The 17,845-nt window shown below is 44.2% G+C and overlaps 1 protein-coding gene across 1 annotated transcript in view; it reads left to right on the top strand.

Annotated features, from left to right (window-relative positions):
* LOC139423104 (clathrin, heavy chain a (Hc)) overlaps window positions 1-17,845 on the top strand; it is a 62,154-nt gene that overhangs the window by 8,768 nt on the left and 35,541 nt on the right. Inside the window, exons 2-6 of the mRNA XM_071174752.1 lie at window positions 6,588-6,795; window positions 10,631-10,899; window positions 11,068-11,229; window positions 11,481-11,594; window positions 13,451-13,624. Coding sequence (XP_071030853.1) covers window positions 6,588-6,795; window positions 10,631-10,899; window positions 11,068-11,229; window positions 11,481-11,594; window positions 13,451-13,624 — 927 coding nt within the window. The remainder of the gene's footprint in view (window positions 1-6,587; window positions 6,796-10,630; window positions 10,900-11,067; window positions 11,230-11,480; window positions 11,595-13,450; window positions 13,625-17,845) is intronic.

Here is a 17,845-nt window from a genome sequence, read left to right as displayed (position 1 = left end):
CTTGGATGCTCATTCGTCGCCGCTAGGCTCCAGCTTTGTGAAAGGGATTTATTTCCAGTTTAAGGTCACTGATTCCTGGTGAGTGAAGAGCGGACCGCAGCTGCAGTCGTGGCCACAGTGTCGCGCTACTGCAGCTTCTAAAGAGCTGAAGCGGAAGTTGCCAATGATAACACCAACAATTTCAACTGAGCTTGCAGATTTCTTGTAAACCGATTACTGATTTTCTAAAATATATTTTTTTATTTTTTACAAACTGTCACTAACTGAAAACCCCTTATGAGATTTACTTTCTCTATGGAGTCTGTGCTGCTAATATTAAGCTCTGTTCCACACAGTGCACTACTGCTGTTCCACTGTCTGCCAGTGAGGCTGTAGTGGATATCCATTTGATCCAGCCACGCCAAGGCATCTGGAACCAGGAGCTGCTCGGCTCAGCCCTTATTAATAAATGATTGAGATGTGTCAGTCTACATTTCTTGTCGGCTTCCCAGTCTTACATAACATAAGTATGCAGAGCATGCTCCACTGTAGTGCCATATAAGATCTAGTTCTGGGCTTTCATGTCATTGTGACAGTGGAGTGGGAGAGACGGGTTTGTGGTGGTAATGGATGAGGAGAGGTTTGATGGTGGGTGAGGAGTGACTTACTGTTGCCTTGTGGCAGTCTGTCTGCTTCTTCCCACAGCACAGCACCCACAGAGTCAATAACCTGGCTGGGAGCATCACTCAGAATCATGCTCCCTCTTTTTCATCCCTCTCCCTTTGTTTCCCCCAATCTCTTTGTCTCTTCTGTTTCCCCTCTCTCGCTCTCTCTCATTATGCTGCCGTGGCAAAGTGATCTTGGACAAGGACACCCACCGGATAAATAAGCATGTCGCGCTGTGGCGTCAGCCGTGACCCTAAGTCTTTCTCGCTCTCTCTCTCTCATTTCATCCGTCTTTCATTGTCTTTCAAGTCTCTTTCCTGCTCTTTACTCACTTACATCCTCCATTTACTCCTTTCTTTTATCGCTCTTCTGTGGCAAGTCTCGTGGCGTGTGCTTCCCTGCTGTGTTGGCGTGCATGTCCATGTTTAATGCAGTGATTCGCCGGAAATTTGCCAAAACCCGCCAATCCTGCTGGTGCCAAGGAGTAGGTAACCCAACAGCAGGTCTGTGTGAGGAGAGGACACAGTCTCATGATTAAATGAGTGATTTTCCAGCCACCAGGTTGGTGTGTGTACAATGGTGTCTGTTTGTTCTGGTTTCACCCAAATGCCGCCTCAGTGATGTCATGCATGGCTATGTGGGGTGGGCTATGTTAGTGCCTGCCCAGCTTGCACTCATGTTTTGCCTGGTCATGGACAATCTGTGTAGACAGACAAGCATTTTGCTCAAATCAAATGTTATGTCACATGCGCCGAATACAACTGGTGTTGACTTTACCGTGAGATGCTTCCAATGATGCAGAGTTAACTGTATTATACAATAGTAACACGAGGCATAAAATACACAAGCATCTTTTTAAGTGGGAGAACTTTCACAATTGGTGGCTGACTAAATACTTTTTTGCCCCATTGTATATTCCCTTTGATTTCTCAGCCATGGGAGTTTAGTATATTTTTGTAGGATGATTTACGCTGGTCTTTTTGAAGATCATTGGTGTAATTATCAAGTGTTTTGTCCTACAAGGCATCAGTGTCCATCAACATAAAATAATTAGGTGGGTGCTCATTTATCCTATTTCACAAATGTACATGATTGTATAATATGCATGTATGAATTGGAAATGTATGTTTTGCATATCCCAACTACCCATTAGACACTCTCTGTGTGGGGTCACTGCCAGAGCCTGACATTATCGAAGGCGACCTGGAGCAATTAGGGTTAGTTGCCTTGCTCAAGGGCACATTGACAGATTTTTTTTCATCTTGTCGGCACGGGGATTAAAAATATTGCGATTTGACTTACAATATATACAGAACAAAAATAGAAGGATAGAAGGAAATCGGTCAATTTAAATAATTTCATTAGGACCTGATCTATGGATTTCACATGACTGGGCAGGGGAGCAGCCATGGGTGGGCCTTGGAGAGCATAGGCCCACCCACTTGGGAGCAAGGTCCAGCCAATCATAATTTGTTTTTCCACTACAAAAGGGCTTTATTACAGACAGAAATACTCCTCAGATTCATCAGCTATCCGGAAGGCTGGTCTCAGACGATCCCTCAGACTATACCGCAGATGAAGAAGCCGGATGTTGAGGTCCTGGGCTGGTGTGGTTACACGTGGTTGTGAGGCCTGTGGACTGCTTTTTGTGCATATGGAACATTTCTGGGATCCTCTATTTCATCTCACTTTACATGTTGTGTTTATTTTTGTTCAGTATAGAGCAAAACATTTGGGTGAACTGTTGGAATCATAAAATGGAATGATTTATATTTAAAAGTGAAGTAGGAAGTGGCATCGTTCTTGTTTGGAATCGGTTGACTGCATTTGACCTAACAGAACAGCATGCCAACTTGTAGTGAATTTAACAGTGGGGAGGAGGAACTGCGCCCTTGAGTGACAGGGGGTGTGGCTCGGTGTGTGTGGGAGGCAGCTGCAAGAGGAGGAAAATTTTTTACACCTGGCTCAGTGACGTTTTAAAATATTGCATGTGATATAGATCTCTTGCAATTTTTGATTTTGCAAATGTGAATTTGATTAATCCTATATCCGAGCCACTAAAACGGGTGCGTTTCAAACACATCATAGTCCTGTCATCACACTGGTTTTATAAATGGAATCTCTTAAAGAATGTCCTTGAATCTGTTGAAGAATTGTGGTAGTATGTGTTTTGTTCTGGGCTTGGGTAAAGTGACGGTTATCTCTAGGGAGATGGTAGCCTTTGTTGTAGTGTGTGTATGTGCGCGCATTTGGCTGGCAGGCTGGCTGATGTTACCCACGGGGAACAGACAGGCAGTTCTAAATGTGACCATGTCTTTACTGAGGGATGAATCGTGTTTGGCTAGGGGCTGCAGGTCTCCATTGTCTACTGTTCAATTCACTTAGTGATCGTTACTGCTTTAGCACTTCCTACGCCGTGTTCCCTACCACTGACAAATAGCACCGAGGTCAAGGGTTCCCTCCAGCCAATGAGAGATGGTTAGACCCAAGATGCAGTGATGTCATCAGGGCGATAGTAAATAGAACTCTAAACTGGAATGTACAGGAACTGATGTGCAACTTTCTATAATAGAATTTCTACCATACATTTAGATGGGACAAAAAAAGGAGATAGAAGGGTATCTGTTATAATGATAAAGGAGAGTTCCCTCTTCACCCTGACCATTCTCTTTAACATGTCATTCCCATAACAGGCTCTTAAATTACTTTTACCAAAGGTTATGGCTATACTGACAAGATGCATGTCTCTCCGCCCTAACAATGGGAGTCGTTGTCCACAAAGTGGCAAGGCTGGCTATCTAGAGCCCGCCTATCCTTTTTCTTTGGATTGGTGGATACATCTCATTATTGTAATCCTTTTTTGTGAATATTCGATGAGTTTTGTTGATGTCAACCGCCTGTATTCATTAGAGAGAGATGAGGCTAGTAGCATAGCATGCCATGAATATGCAGAGCCATCTCAAAGCCGACTCCAATATAGATTTTTATTGAAGTTGCCAGGATCTCACGTCCTACTTATATCAGTACTCGTAACAACATAAGCACTACAAAACTTCTGTTAGATCAAATAAACCACACGTAGCAAATAAGCCATACATGTTTTTGAGGTTGACCAAATTCGACACTCATTAACCTCCATTTTAAAACTCCCTGCTTGGTGTTGTGGAACAATGAAAAAACGCCACATGCTGGAAGGAGATTTTCTGCCAAGTTGTGCCTCTGTCTTCCTCTCTGCTTTTACACAACTTTTGAGTCTACTTCCATGACTTTTGTCTTGTGTGTAGGGTAGATGGGTAATTGAAAAGGAAGAACTGAGGCTACACATGAGTGAAAGAATTCGCTGCCTGCCTGGTGTGGTTGTGGAGTGTGACTTACCATTGATGAAGGTTCAGGTCCTGGATTTGTTACACCACATTTCCAGGAAGGGCTCATGTTAGCTTATTAGCAGTGGTCTAGGCCAGGGGTGGGGTATTGACCCATGTGCTTTCTTTTCTTTGCTATACCCTCAAGCCTGATTCAGTCAAAACCGGTATCTGTGTTACCTGGATATTTCAACACCAAATGAACATTTTACCTGTGCACAGTGTGCAGCAAGAGAGCATGTTTGAACTGTTTCAGATTGTCAGACCGAGGCCACATTGTTTTGTTCAGTAGGCAACATTAATCCGATCAAGATGTTTTAAATCCAAAAATAGAATGTATTTTTACCATTAACCCTTAAACCTGGCTACTGGTTTTGATTCAAGTAGGCTCGGTCTCCATGCTTGTGCTTTGTGTACACTCCAGGGCATTAGCTAGGGGAAATCCAGTGGTAAAATACCTGGAATTACTGGTCTCCCATTTGCTTTGTGGGGAGGCATAAAATTATTTGCTTACAATTTAGGAATGTATGTTGTTTGGTCTTTTGTGTAATAAAGATGTATTTTAAGAAAATAATGAAGCTGTCATCTGATATTATGTGAAAAAAGAAATGTCTTTGAATAGTTGTTGTGAGCCATGGGGGGTTGTGCCATACAGCTGTGTACAGAACAGTTCTGAATCAGAGATGTGTACTGCTTGGCGTAACAATTACATAACGCCTCCCCCTGACCCTCTCTCTGTCAGATTCTATTCCTGTCAGTTACCATAGCCGCTGCAGGCGCTGTGGCACCTCCAGCCCTGTGTGTTTCTCTGTGTCTTGATGGAGAGCTCCCTGTTTTTCTCCTTCACTTTAAATTTGACTCCCCTCAATGTCTTATGTTTTATTTCTTTAACCTTTTAGTTAACTGGGCAAGTCAGTTAAGAAAATTCTTATTTACAACGCCGGCCAAACCCTCCCCTAACTCGGACGACGCTCGGCCAATTAGACGGGACCCTGGATCACAGCCGGTTGTGAAACAGCCCAGGATCGAACCCGGGTTTGTAGTGAAGCCTCTAGCACTGTGATTCAGTGACTTAGACCGCTGCGCCATTCAGGATCTTGGTTGGTTTTGGTTGGTTTTGGCTGCATTACAAGTCTGAGCAGCTAGATGGATGGATAGGGGCAGAGGGAGAATCCTCCATCTAATAGCCCTGGAGGGAGAAGGAGCTCCGTGGCCCTCAGAATCAATGAGCCTCAACCTAGACATATACCTGCAGGTTGTAGACTACTACTACCCTGTCAGAATCACAAACTGACACATGTGCCTTGCAGCCCCAGTTCAATGTACACTCCCACATTACTACACAAGTAGTATGAGGTGAGAATGTAAAACAAGGTGAGAAAGACATGCTCAACTTGTCCTCAGAAATAAATGTTCACCAAATGTGACGGTGAATAGTGATAGATCAATGCCAGATAGGCCCATGGGCACAGTATGCCACTTCACCCGCTGCTACCCTGCAGATGGCCGGTTGTTGCTGTGTCAGGGTTTCTATGAGTCAGTGTGAGTATGTTGTGTAGGTGTTATGCCTGGCAGACACAGGGTGACAGAGTGGTGCCTGCGAGGCAGCTTGTGTAATGTTGTTGATCTGGCCTCCCGCAGGTCTTTGTTATTGGAACACGAGTTGACTCCTTGTTTTCCTTCTCATGCAGGCTGATAGTCTCTGTGTCTCTGTGGTCAGCAGTGAGTTCAACAACAGATCAGAGCAGGACTTGCTACTCAACACAAACTATACCTGGCCTTGACAGCACCTATGTTCCTCTGCAGGAGCTATCTGGACCAGCTTTTCAAAGAGCCTCAGGAATGGGGTGTGTTGGCATCACAATGCCTCGTCATCATCAGACATACATGTTTGGCTGGTACACCTAAAATGTACAGCACATGATTACACATTGGAGTTCTAATTGGTGTTGTCAGACCATTACTATGAGCTGAGCCAAATGTAGTATGAGATTGTGAACCGGACTTTGGAGTCCACATTGAATAAGGGCCCAGACGTTTTGCAACAGAGTTACTTAGTGGTGAAATGCTGCCAAATGAAACGTTGGCCAAGGATCACTCCCCCTTCCCTACTCCAGTCCTAGAGACCATGCAGCTCTGCTCTGTTCTGATCGTCTCTGTTGGGGTGCTGCTCGCTGTCAGGCTCAATGTCATCACCAGTCACAACAGCACCACCACCACACCCCTTTTAAGTACTGTGTGCTGCTGACCTGATGTTAAATCCCTGACATAACACTTGTTTAGCCACCAAGGCCATTCATTCATCCCATGTGCTGCTACTGCAGATAACCACACGACCTGTAGATACTGTTGTCAAGCTTATTACCATCAAGTGAACTAACTAAGTTGCAACATGTGGAAGAGTGAAGACCCTTTGATGATTGTCTTCCAAGTATTTCTGAATAGTCTTCTGAGTATGCCCCTTCCCCATGTTATTTTCCCACTTCATAGCCAGTCAGCCAGTATTTTTTTTTGTTCTTCCTATTACTCAGGTAATTGATAGCTGAAAAGCTCCTAATGTTGTCTCCCCCTCCCCCCTAGCTCCAAAACTTGGGGATCAACCCGGCCAACATCGGGTTCAGCACCCTGACGATGGAGTCTGATAAGTTCATCTGTATCCGAGAGAAGGTGGGCGAGCAAGCGCAGGTGGTGATCATAGACATGGCCGACCCCAACACACCCATCCGCAGGCCTATCTCTGCAGACAGCGCCATCATGAACCCCGCCTCCAAAGTCATCGCACTTAAAGGTAAGCCAGTCGAAACGGACAGTCTGAATTTCATTAAGCCTTCATTTAACCAGGGTACAATCCCTGGGAAACAATAAGATTTGTCAAGTTATCTGATGTACAACAGACCTACCGTTTTGTACACTTGTGTTGATGTTTTTATTGATGCAGTACAGACACATTTAACCCTTAATGGGCCTGCCTTCATGATTCACTTTTGACATGTTTGTTATGTAGCCAGCAGATTTCTGTCAACAACCAATGTCCATTCAGTGTTGAAGTAAACATCTGTTTATGTCCACATACATACAGCTATTTATATTTAGTTTTGTAAAGTATATTTGATTGTCCCAGACATTATTCTTACTGACCTATGACCCAACAGTAGTGTAAGTCTTGTTAAGCAGCCATAATTGCTTTGTCTGTTTTGTTATGTTATGTTTTGTTTTTGTTTCTCTGTCTTTTTTTGTTTTTTTTCTGCTTTCTTATGTGTATGCAGACGGTGAGTTAAAATTTCAGTACAACAGAGTTGTGGAAGTTTTAAATCCTGTTTTGAAATCCGCATTCAAACATCCTTAAGACTTAGTTCAAGTCCACACTATGTTCACTAGAAACACTTGCACACACTCATTCACTCTCTCCTTTCATATTAGACATATCATCACCATGTTATCATCCAGCTTGGGACTGACTCCCACTGTTCCAGTCCCCTTTTACTCTATTCCAAACCCTGTCTATGCACACAGATGGACATAATTGTGAAAATACAGTGGCAGGACAAATTTTTTCATACATGCTATATTTGGTGCACCTATGTTTAAGCTATTATCTAACTATTAGGCCAATCTAAACAGGATTTATCTTTCACAACCTTCTAGCTTGAATGTTGGCATTACATCAATATTGTTTCTTAGATGTACCAATGATTTAGTATCTGTTTGGGGTGGAAATATTGTGGGTTGACACAAATTTGTTGCTTGCCATTTCGATTCCCTCCCCAGTTCCTGTGTTTGAATCTGTTGTCCAAACCATTGGGATTCAATGGGGTTCACTACCTTTGTCATAAGAGCTGTGTAAGAGTTTAGGTTATGTATTATCCAGAAACGAGACCACGTAAGTTGTGGGTAAAGCAGTAAGTAGACGTGAGCTAGGTTACTCGTGATGTAATCTGATTATTTTATTGAGAGATTTAGAATTCTCTCATAGCTAGCTAACGATCACTGTAGATCCGTGCTCCTCCCTCTGTTAGAGGCAGTGAACGGGGCCTGGGTGATGATAGTGATTTAAATCAATGTTTTGTATTCTGATGGTAGCTCTGCTCAGATTTAGATGATGTTGCATGTCCAGTGAGTCTTCCTCTGGTATTCTATCAGATGATGGTGTCGATATAGCAAGTGTATTTCAGGCCAGAAGGAGTATGGAGATGATGAATAGGGCCCCTTGACAAGTTAGAATGGCCCAGAGGGCTGAAAAATCAGATTAGCCACCAGTTGATTGGTCGTTAACGTAAAATAGCCTTTGATTGGTTTAAACCAGTAGATTTAATAAGTCATGCTCCTCGCTGCGGGTCCAACACTGCCCCTCTCCACCCCCATCCCTACTGCCAATCCTAATGTAATTTACACTGGCCCAAACCACTTAAACAAACCTAGATTGGAAATATTTCCTGGTATTCCATTCAGACAGACCGACACAGACCCCATCTATGTGACCGTAGTGCTTGGTGTGTCCTCCTAGCTTCCTGTCTCTCCTTCTTTGTATCGTGACCCTGCGTTTTCCCTGACTGCCTGGTTTCAGCAACCAGTAATATATCTGAAAGGCACATATTCTAGCTAGTGAGTGAATGAATGACTATTTCTGAAATAGCACAGTACCGAAGGGCCAGTCATCAACTTGGAGTTAAAACATTTTTTTATACCTTTGAGGGTAGGATGGCTGTGTTAATACACAGTGTTTGGAGGAGGGACTCATTATTAGTCTGTGGCTACAGCCAATAGGCCTATATACGGATTTCAGGAGTAGCTATAGTCAACAATTACCTTAGTATTACTGTTACATTAAATCTTGTCTTAACCTGCAATTTAGTTTTAGAGCCCGCTCTTCATTCACAAACATATGACCAAAGGACACAAGTTGAGTGGCAAATGTGAGAAAAGGGACTTCCAGCGCCTAAGATGGTAAAAACACTCATGCTATAAAATGCCATTAAATGATAATCTCATTTGAAGCAGAAAGCAGTTGTGAGATTATACTGGATTAGCAAGCATGACTTTTTCCATTATTTGGCATCTCATTCGCAATCATTTGTGTTGTACTGTAGGACGGAATTACAGGTTGTATTACTATGTAGTGGGAAACGCAGGGCCGTGGTCTTCTAGCATAGTAGCATAGCTATCTAACTTCTCTTCTTCCTCTTCCCTAATCTGCCCTCCCTCTTTACCACCGTGCTAAATCTATCATGTGATGGTTTAGTGACCCTGGGGGATGGGAGAAGCAGAATATGCACCATGCAGATTCTCGCGTGCACTTCCAATTGCTTAATCTGGTCTAATCAAAACTCACTTTGTTAATTTGGTTCACACTTTTAAATGGGGCTGCCGATGCTGTAATTGGTGCACTGCAAACTATAGTCTGTGTGATGTTTATGATTATGAAGCCATGGCTTTGGTATCAAACTGATAACACAGCAAATAATTATTTAGCAACTTTTGGAAATGAATTGCAATTTGCTTTCAATAAAATGAACAGGGAATACAATAATTAATGCTTCTTAATAAAGCTTTAACTAACTTCACCCAAAACTAATCAAACAAAACACAGGTGAGTAACCTTTTCTAACCTATCCATCATTGATACACTGAGTACACCAAACATTAGGGACACCTTCCTAATATTGAGTTGACCCCCACTCCCCCGCACCGTTTTCCCTTAGAACGGACTAAATTCCTCAAGGCATGGACTCTACAAGGTGTTAAGCATTCCATAGGGATGCTGGCACATGTTGACTCTAATGCTTCCCACAGTTGTCAAGTTGGCTGGATGTCCTTGATACACACAGGAAACCCAGCAGCGTTGCAGTTCTTGACACAAATCGTTGCGCCTGGCACCTACTATACCCCGTTCCAAGGCACTTAAAGATTTTGTCCTGCCCATTCACCCTCTGGATGGCACACATCCACAATCCATGTCTCTATTGTCTCAAGGCTTAAAATCATTCTTTAACCTGCCTCCTCCCCTTCATCTACACTGATTTGAAGTGGATTTAACAAGTGACATCAATAAGGGATCATAGCTTTAATCTGGATTCTCCTGGTCAGTCTGTCATGGAAAGAGCAGGTGTTCTTAATGTTTTCTATACTCAGTGTATATAAACAAAGTAAAATAACATCTAATAACGTACAATGGTACAGGCTTAATCAATATTGAAAACCTCTTTTCATTGACTTTTTTATAAGGGCGTCCTTTGACAGTAAGTCCCCAACCACACTGTCAACGTTCCTTTCCTTTCCCTCTAATACTGTCTAAGTATTAGTCCTCTTCCTGTTTTATCTTATAATTGACCTGGATGCTGATATGTAACATTTTAGTGGTCTGTGTTTCATTTCTTTGCTTAATCTCTCTGACTGCTGTGTCATGATGTCCTTCTTGCCTGATGCTCTCTTTGGGCCATAACTACCATTTCGAGCTTGACTCTCATTACTCAAGGGAAATTTGGCGTTTACTTTACCTTTCCCTCAGTCTGACGTGTGTGTTTGTGGCACTCTGACCTGTGTGTGTGTTTGCTGACTTCTCAGAGTAGCCATAACGGGTTGTTCTCCCATTCGATGCCTCTCTCTGCTCCCTTTTCCCCTCTCAGCTGCCAAAACCCTTCAGATCTTTAACATTGAGATGAAGAGCAAGATGAAGGCCCACACCATGACCGACGACGTCACCTTCTGGAAGTGGATCTCCCTCAACACAGTGGCACTTGTGACTGACAATGCCGTCTACCATTGGAGCATGGAGGGGGACTCCCAGCCAATCAAAGTCTTTGACCGGCACTCCAGCCTGGCGGGCTGTCAAATCATCAACTACCGCACTGATGCCAAGCAGAAGTGGCTGCTGCTCATCGGCATCTCCGCACAGGTTACTGTCTTAGACACGCACACAAACACATTAACTCAATGACAGTGAATATATCTAATCACACACACACATACATAGCTGTGCACTATCAAACTCAACTAATTGCTGTAGCAGAGAATGCCATTACCTTGTAATGAACATAAAGAGCACGTGTTTTCTCTGTTGCAGCAAAACCGTGTGGTGGGCGCCATGCAGTTGTACTCTGTGGACAGGAAGGTGTCACAGCCCATCGAGGGCCACGCCGCCGGCTTCGCCCAGTTCAAAATGGAGGGCAACACAGAGGAGTCCACACTGTTCTGCTTTGCTGTGAGAGGACAGGCCGGAGGAAAGGTAGGCCAAAGGACCTGGGTACTGAGGTTAGGAGGTGATATTGGGGTTGGTTGGTGGAGATGTTTTAAAAAAAATTCTCAACAATACTCAGCTGGCAAAGCTGGTTGAAATGACATAATTATAACCAGATTACAACAGGTTAAATTCTAGCTGTGTTGATGTCATTGCAGCCAGTTTTTCCCGCTGGCTAAGCACGTCATTGTAGACTACTGTAAATGACATTGTTCTCTAATGGTTCCTCTCTATTGTAGTTGCACATCATTGAGGTGGGCACCCCACCCACAGGGAACCAGCCTTTTCCAAAGAAAGCAGTGGACGTGTTCTTCCCTCCAGAGGCTCAGAATGACTTCCCTGTGGCCATGCAGGTACATAATAGCAATCAATGTACTATACTTATCACTCTAAGACCAGCTGTACTGCACTGGTTATGGATCTGTCATAATTGCATGCTGGGAAGGCTAATGTGAAAAGAAAAGTAGTATTGTTCGTGTCGGCAAAGTAATGTGAGAAGGGTATTAGTGTTAGCCAAGGGAAGCCTAGTAGGTAGCTGTGGACTGTACTTAACACTGATAGCCACTGTTGACCAAGGACACCCTGACATTGTAGCACAGCACATAGTGTCTTTGTTGTTACTGCCTGAATTCAAAATGGATTGCGTTTATTTGTTTCTCACCCATCTACACACAATACTCCATAATGACAGTGATTTTAAATGTCTTTGTTGTTGAAAATGTTAGTTAATTTATTGCTGTACAGAAATCGAATTTGCGTAAGTATTCAATACATGTTAGAATCACTTTTGGCAGGGATTACAGCTGTGAGTCTTAATGGGTAAGTCTCAAAGAGCTTTCCACACCTAGATTGTACATTATATAACCATTTATTTTCAAAATTCTTCCAGCTCTGTCAAATTGTTTGTTGATCATTGCTAGAGAACCAGTTTCAGGACTTGCCATAGATTTTCAAGCAGATTTAAGTCAAAACTGTCGCTGTCTTCTTGGTAAGCATTTTTTTATCGTGAAACACTCACCAGTCCTTAATGAATACAAGCATACCCATAACATGATGCAGCCACCACTATGCTTGAAAATATGGAGAGTGAAACTCTGTATTGGATTTGCCCCAAACATAACACATTACAACATTTTGTATTCAGGACAAAAAGTGTATTGCTTTGCCACGTTTTTAGCTGGATTACTTTAGTGCCTTGTTGCAAACAGAATGACTGTTTTGGAATATTTGTATTCTGTACAGGCTTCCTTTCCCCCCCCCACTCTGTCAATTAGGTTAGTAATTGTGGAGTAACTACAATGTTGTTGATCCAGCCTCAGTTTTCTCATCACAGCCATTAAACTCTGTTTGAAAGTCACCTTTGGCCTCATGGTGATATCTCTGAGTTCCTTCCTCTCCGGCAAATGAGTTAGGAAGGACGCCTGTAACTTTGTAGTGACTGGGTATATTGATAGACCATCCGAAGTGTGATGAATAAATAAACCATGCTTAAAGGGATATTATAAAAAAAAATGTTTTTTTTACCCATTGGTACCCTTTGCGAGGCATTGGAAAACCTTTCTGGTCTTTGTGGTTGGATCTGTGTTTGAAATTTACTGCTCAACTGCGTGACTTTACGAGTATCTGTATGTGTCGGGAACAGAGATGCGGTAGTCATTCACAAATCATGTTCAACACTATTATTGCATACAGAGCCAATGCAACTTATTATGTGACTTGTTAAGCACGTTTTTACTCCTGAACTTTAGGCTTGCAATAACAAGGGGGTTGAATACAAGACATTTCAGCTTTTAATTGTTAATTAATTTGTAAAATGTCAAAAAATATAATTCCACATTATGGGGTATTGTGTTTAGGCCAGTGACAAACAAACCTGAATTTAATCAATTTTATAAATTCAGGCTTTAACACAACAAATTAGGGAAAGTCGAGGGGTGTGAATATTTTCTGAATGCACTGTAGTAGGGGAGGGGGCTAAAGACCAGCACAGGAATGTATTAGCACCGGAAGAGTAGAGCTCTTAATACTTTGACTTTTATTTTCATGAATGAATAAAATGTAATAAATGAATGAAAGACAACTGTACTGCCCTTGAAGGGATTTATTTTGTACAATCGTACAGAATACTCTGCTTTTACATATGTTACACTTTACACGTTTTGCGCCTCTGCATTTATTTTTATTTTTAAATCTGACTTTTTCCTCTCAGATAAGCTCCAAGCAGGATGTGGTGTTCCTCATCACCAAATATGGCTACATCCACCTGTACGACCTGGAGACTGGCACCTGCATCTACATGAACAGGATCAGCGGGGAGACCATCTTTGTCACGGCCCCACACGAAGCCACCGCTGGGATCATCGGGGTCAACAGGAAAGGACAGGTACAGATACCACCCCTCTACCTCTCCCACCCTCCTCTTTACCATATTCCTCTATCACCACGTTCTTGGAAAGACAGAAATAACATATGACTTGGTTTTATTTAAAAACAAATCTTGACACTCACAGCATTTTCCAGTGTAAAGAGAACTATCATCACCACGTGTTGATTATTTTACACCCCCTCTTTTGTATGTAACAATTTGTAGTGCACACTACATTATTATCCATTCAGCTAGATGAATCTAGTTGTCATCCTAGCATTGTAACTATTGATGTGCTCCAATGTAAACCAGCCTCGTGTCCCTCATTACTATACCACCGCTGGTTCAATACTGCTCTGCTTTCCATACATTATACAGCGCCTCTCGGGACACCAGAGGAGGAGAAGGCTGGGTCTAGAATACATACAGCAGCACCCTATATAATACCCCCCCCCCTCCACCACATTTAAGACCCAATAAGGCAGTCATTAATAATCCCACCCTCTTTCATATCCAACCAAGTTGTCAATGGTAAGCAGCACAGGGAGGTGGATAGATGATAAGAAGAACTGGAGTTGAGCGAACGGCCTGTCGTCTCTGTTGTCAGAGGACTCCATCTAAGCAAGGAGGTGTCCGTTCGTTATAAATAATCAAAGGTGTAGAGTATCACAGGTGATCCAGAGAGAGATCCAACACACACACACACACACACACACATACACCCCTCCACTGTGAAGGCATTAGAGCAGGATAACAGCATCCACCTAACTGATGAATAATGTTCCAGCCAGGCCACAGACCACATGCATTATTGAGTGGAGGAGGGGAAACTGATCTGAGACGCACTCCGTCAGACCTGCATTGCTGGAGCTTAGAGCACACAGAGCTAGACACTGGCTGGGGCTCCTATTATAGAGCAGAGACGCTGGCTGGGGCTCCTATAGAGCAGTGAGCAGAGACGCTGGCTGGGGCTCCTATAGAGCAGTGAGCAGAGACGCTGGCTGGGGCTCCTATAGAGCAGTGAGCAGAGACGCTGGCTGGGGCTCCTATAGAGCAGTGAGCAGAGACGCTGGCTGGGGCTCCTATAGAGCAGTGAGCAGAGACGCTGGCTGGGGCTCCTATAGAGCAGTGAGCAGAGACACTGGCTGGGGCTCCTATAGAGCAGTGAGCAGAGACACTGGCTGGGGCTCCTATAGAGCAGTGAGCAGAGACACTGGCTGGGGCTCCTATAGAGCAGTGAGCAGAGACACTGGCTGGGGCTCCTATAGAGCAGTGAGCAGAGACGCTGGCTGGGGCTCCTATTATAGAGCAGAGACGCTGGCTGGGGCTCCTATTATAGAGCAGAGACGCTGGCTGGGGCTCCTATTATAGAGCAGAGACGCTGGCTGGGGCTCCTATTATAGAGCAGAGACGCTGGCTGGGGCTCCTATTATAGAGCAGAGACGCTGGCTGGGGCTCCTATTATAGAGCAGAGACGCTGGCTGGGGCTCCTATTATAGAGCAGAGACGCTGGCTGGGGCTCCTATTATAGAGCAGTGAGCAGAGACTGGATGGGTCTCCTATTATAGAGCAGTGAGCAGAGACTGGCTGGGGCTCCTATAGAGCAGTGAGCAGAGACGCTGGCTGGGGCTCCTATTATAGAGCAGAGACGCTGGCTGGGGCTCCTATTATAGAGCAGAGACGCTGGCTGGGGCTCCTATTATAGAGCAGAGACGCTGGCTGGGGCTCCTATTATAGAGCAGAGACGCTGGCTGGGGCTCCTATTATAGAGCAGAGACGCTGGCTGGGGCTCCTATTATAGAGCAGAGACGCTGGCTGGGGCTCCTATTATAGAGCAGAGACGCTGGCTGGGGCTCCTATTATAGAGCAGAGACGCTGGCTGGGGCTCCTATTATAGAGCAGAGACGCTGGCTGGGGCTCCTATTATAGAGCAGTGAGCAGAGACGCTGGCGGTAGTTTGTATGATAATGGCATAGAGACACTCAGGCTGGGGATCCAGTAAAGTTTTCCCCCTATATGCATTTATTTATTTATTGTTGTTGTGATGTAGATGTATGCCCCGCCCCCGCTAACTCTGCCACTGCTGCTGAAAAAGATTATAGGAGAAACTGTAGTAGACGGGTATAATAGTAGGCCACTGTCTGTCTGGTTGGCTGGGGGACAGCCTCAACTTGACTAGGTCCAAGGTAAATGAATGGCAGTGGAAATATTTAGGCCTCATCCTGTACTCCTGTCAGTGGAATGTTTGATGGGTATATTAATTTGCTTCCCTTTCGTGGCTGAAGATGAAGCCTAGCTTGCTGGAGTTGGAATGCGAGGGCACAGTTGTCATGTGTGGTTTGATTGCTCATGAGTTGGAATTAATTGAAATAGCTTAAAAGCATAATGCCTTGGTAGTAGGAATGCCTTGGTAGTAGGGATGCCTTCTGGCTTAGCAGGTCCTACAGTGGTTGTCTTCTCCATCACGGAGTACCACACAGAGAGCTATGGGGTTGGGCTCGCCTCTCCTCTTCCCCCTGTGTGTGTGTCGGGGAAGAGCTGTGGGGTTGGGCTCGCCTATGCTCTTCCCCCTTGTGTGTGTCAGGGGGAAGAACCAGGGTCCAAGTTGCTGCGTCTGCAACCAGGCACAGGAACACAGTTACAGGCACTGACTGGCCTTGAGGTGGAGGAATCCCTGCAAAAATAGCTATAGCACAGAGCTGGCCTGCAGTAATTAGGGGGAGAAAAGAGGGGGAGAGAGGGGGAGAAAAGGGGGAGAGAAAAAGAGAGGGTAATGTGATTAACTGCCAGAACCAGTTGATAATGTCACTGCTCTCTGTAGCCACTAAGGTTTGACTCACTGCTCATCTCTGCCTCTAGCCACTACTGACATCTATACATAACCCTCCACACACACACACACTAGGGTTTAATATTTTCCCGGTATTTTACAAATGTTCCATCCCGAGAATAAATCGCTTTTCCGGGTAACCTGGTATTTCCCGCCAACTCCTGAAGTGTTGTTCAAAAGCATTATCTGGCATATAAATAGGCCTTTGTTTGGATTTGATTAGAGCTTTGATCCATAATTCAAGACTGAGCCAGATAAGTCAGACATTAAATACATTTAATGAGCCCAAGCCCAAAAAAGCCCAAAGCATTGTGTGGTTATCCAATAAATATGATGTAGGCTACTGTACATTACTCATGACAGAAAAACACAAAAGCCCATGGATGTAGCTAGCTATATGCTCTCTTGGGTAAATAAATGAAACTAGCTCCTGTAGACTAGTCTTTTTGAGTGTGAACTGTGTTACTGTATTGTGTTGTATTGATTGGAATTACGCACATCAAATCAAAGTTGATTTGTCACGTGCGCCGAATACAACTGTAGACCTTACAGTGAAATGCTTACTTACAGGCTTTAACCAATAGTGCAAAACATTTATTAGGTGAACAATAGGTAGGTAAAGAAATAAAACAACAGTAAGAAGACAGGCTATAAAGGTAGCTAGGCTGCATACAGACACCGGTTAGTCAGGCTGATTTGAGGTAGTATGTTCATGTAGATATGGTTAAAGTGACTATGCATATATGATAAACAGAGAGTAGCAGCACTGTAAGAAGAGGGGTTGGGGGGAGGGGGGGAGGGGACACAATGCAAATAGTCCGGATAGCCATTTGATTACCTGTTCAGGAGTCTTATGGCTTGGGGGTAAAAACTTTTGAGAAGCCATTTTGTCCTAGACTTGGCACTCCGGTACCGCTTGCCATGCGGTAGTAGAGAGAACAGTCTATGACTGGGGTGGCTGGGGTCTTTGACAATTTTTAGGGCCTTCCTCTGACACCGCCTGGTGTAGAGGTCCTGGATGGCAGGCAGCTTTGCCCCAGTGATGTACTGGGCCGTGCCTTGCGGTCAGAGGCCGAGCAATTGCCGTACCAGGCAGTGATGCAACCGGTCAGGATGCTCTCGATGTTGCAGCTGTAGAACCTTTTGAGGATCTCAGGACCCATGCCAAATCTTTCTAATTTCCTGAGTGCCCTCTTCACGACTGTCTTGGTGCGTTTGGACCATTCTAGTTTGTTGTTGATGTGGACACCAAGGAACCTGACGCTCTGAACCTTCTCCACTACAGCCCCGTCGATGAGAATGGGGGCGTGCTCGGTCCTCCTTTTCCTGTCGTCGACAATCATCTCCTTAATCTTGGTTACGTTGAGGGATAGGTTGTTATTCTGGCACCACCTGGCCAGGTCTCTGAC

Source organism: Oncorhynchus clarkii, chromosome 12 (assembly GCF_045791955.1).
Source record: "Oncorhynchus clarkii lewisi isolate Uvic-CL-2024 chromosome 12, UVic_Ocla_1.0, whole genome shotgun sequence".
Lineage (NCBI taxonomy): Eukaryota > Metazoa > Chordata > Actinopteri > Salmoniformes > Salmonidae > Oncorhynchus > Oncorhynchus clarkii.
The sequence above is the reverse complement of the archived record's forward strand: the minus strand, read 5'-3'. Positions and strand labels throughout refer to the sequence as shown.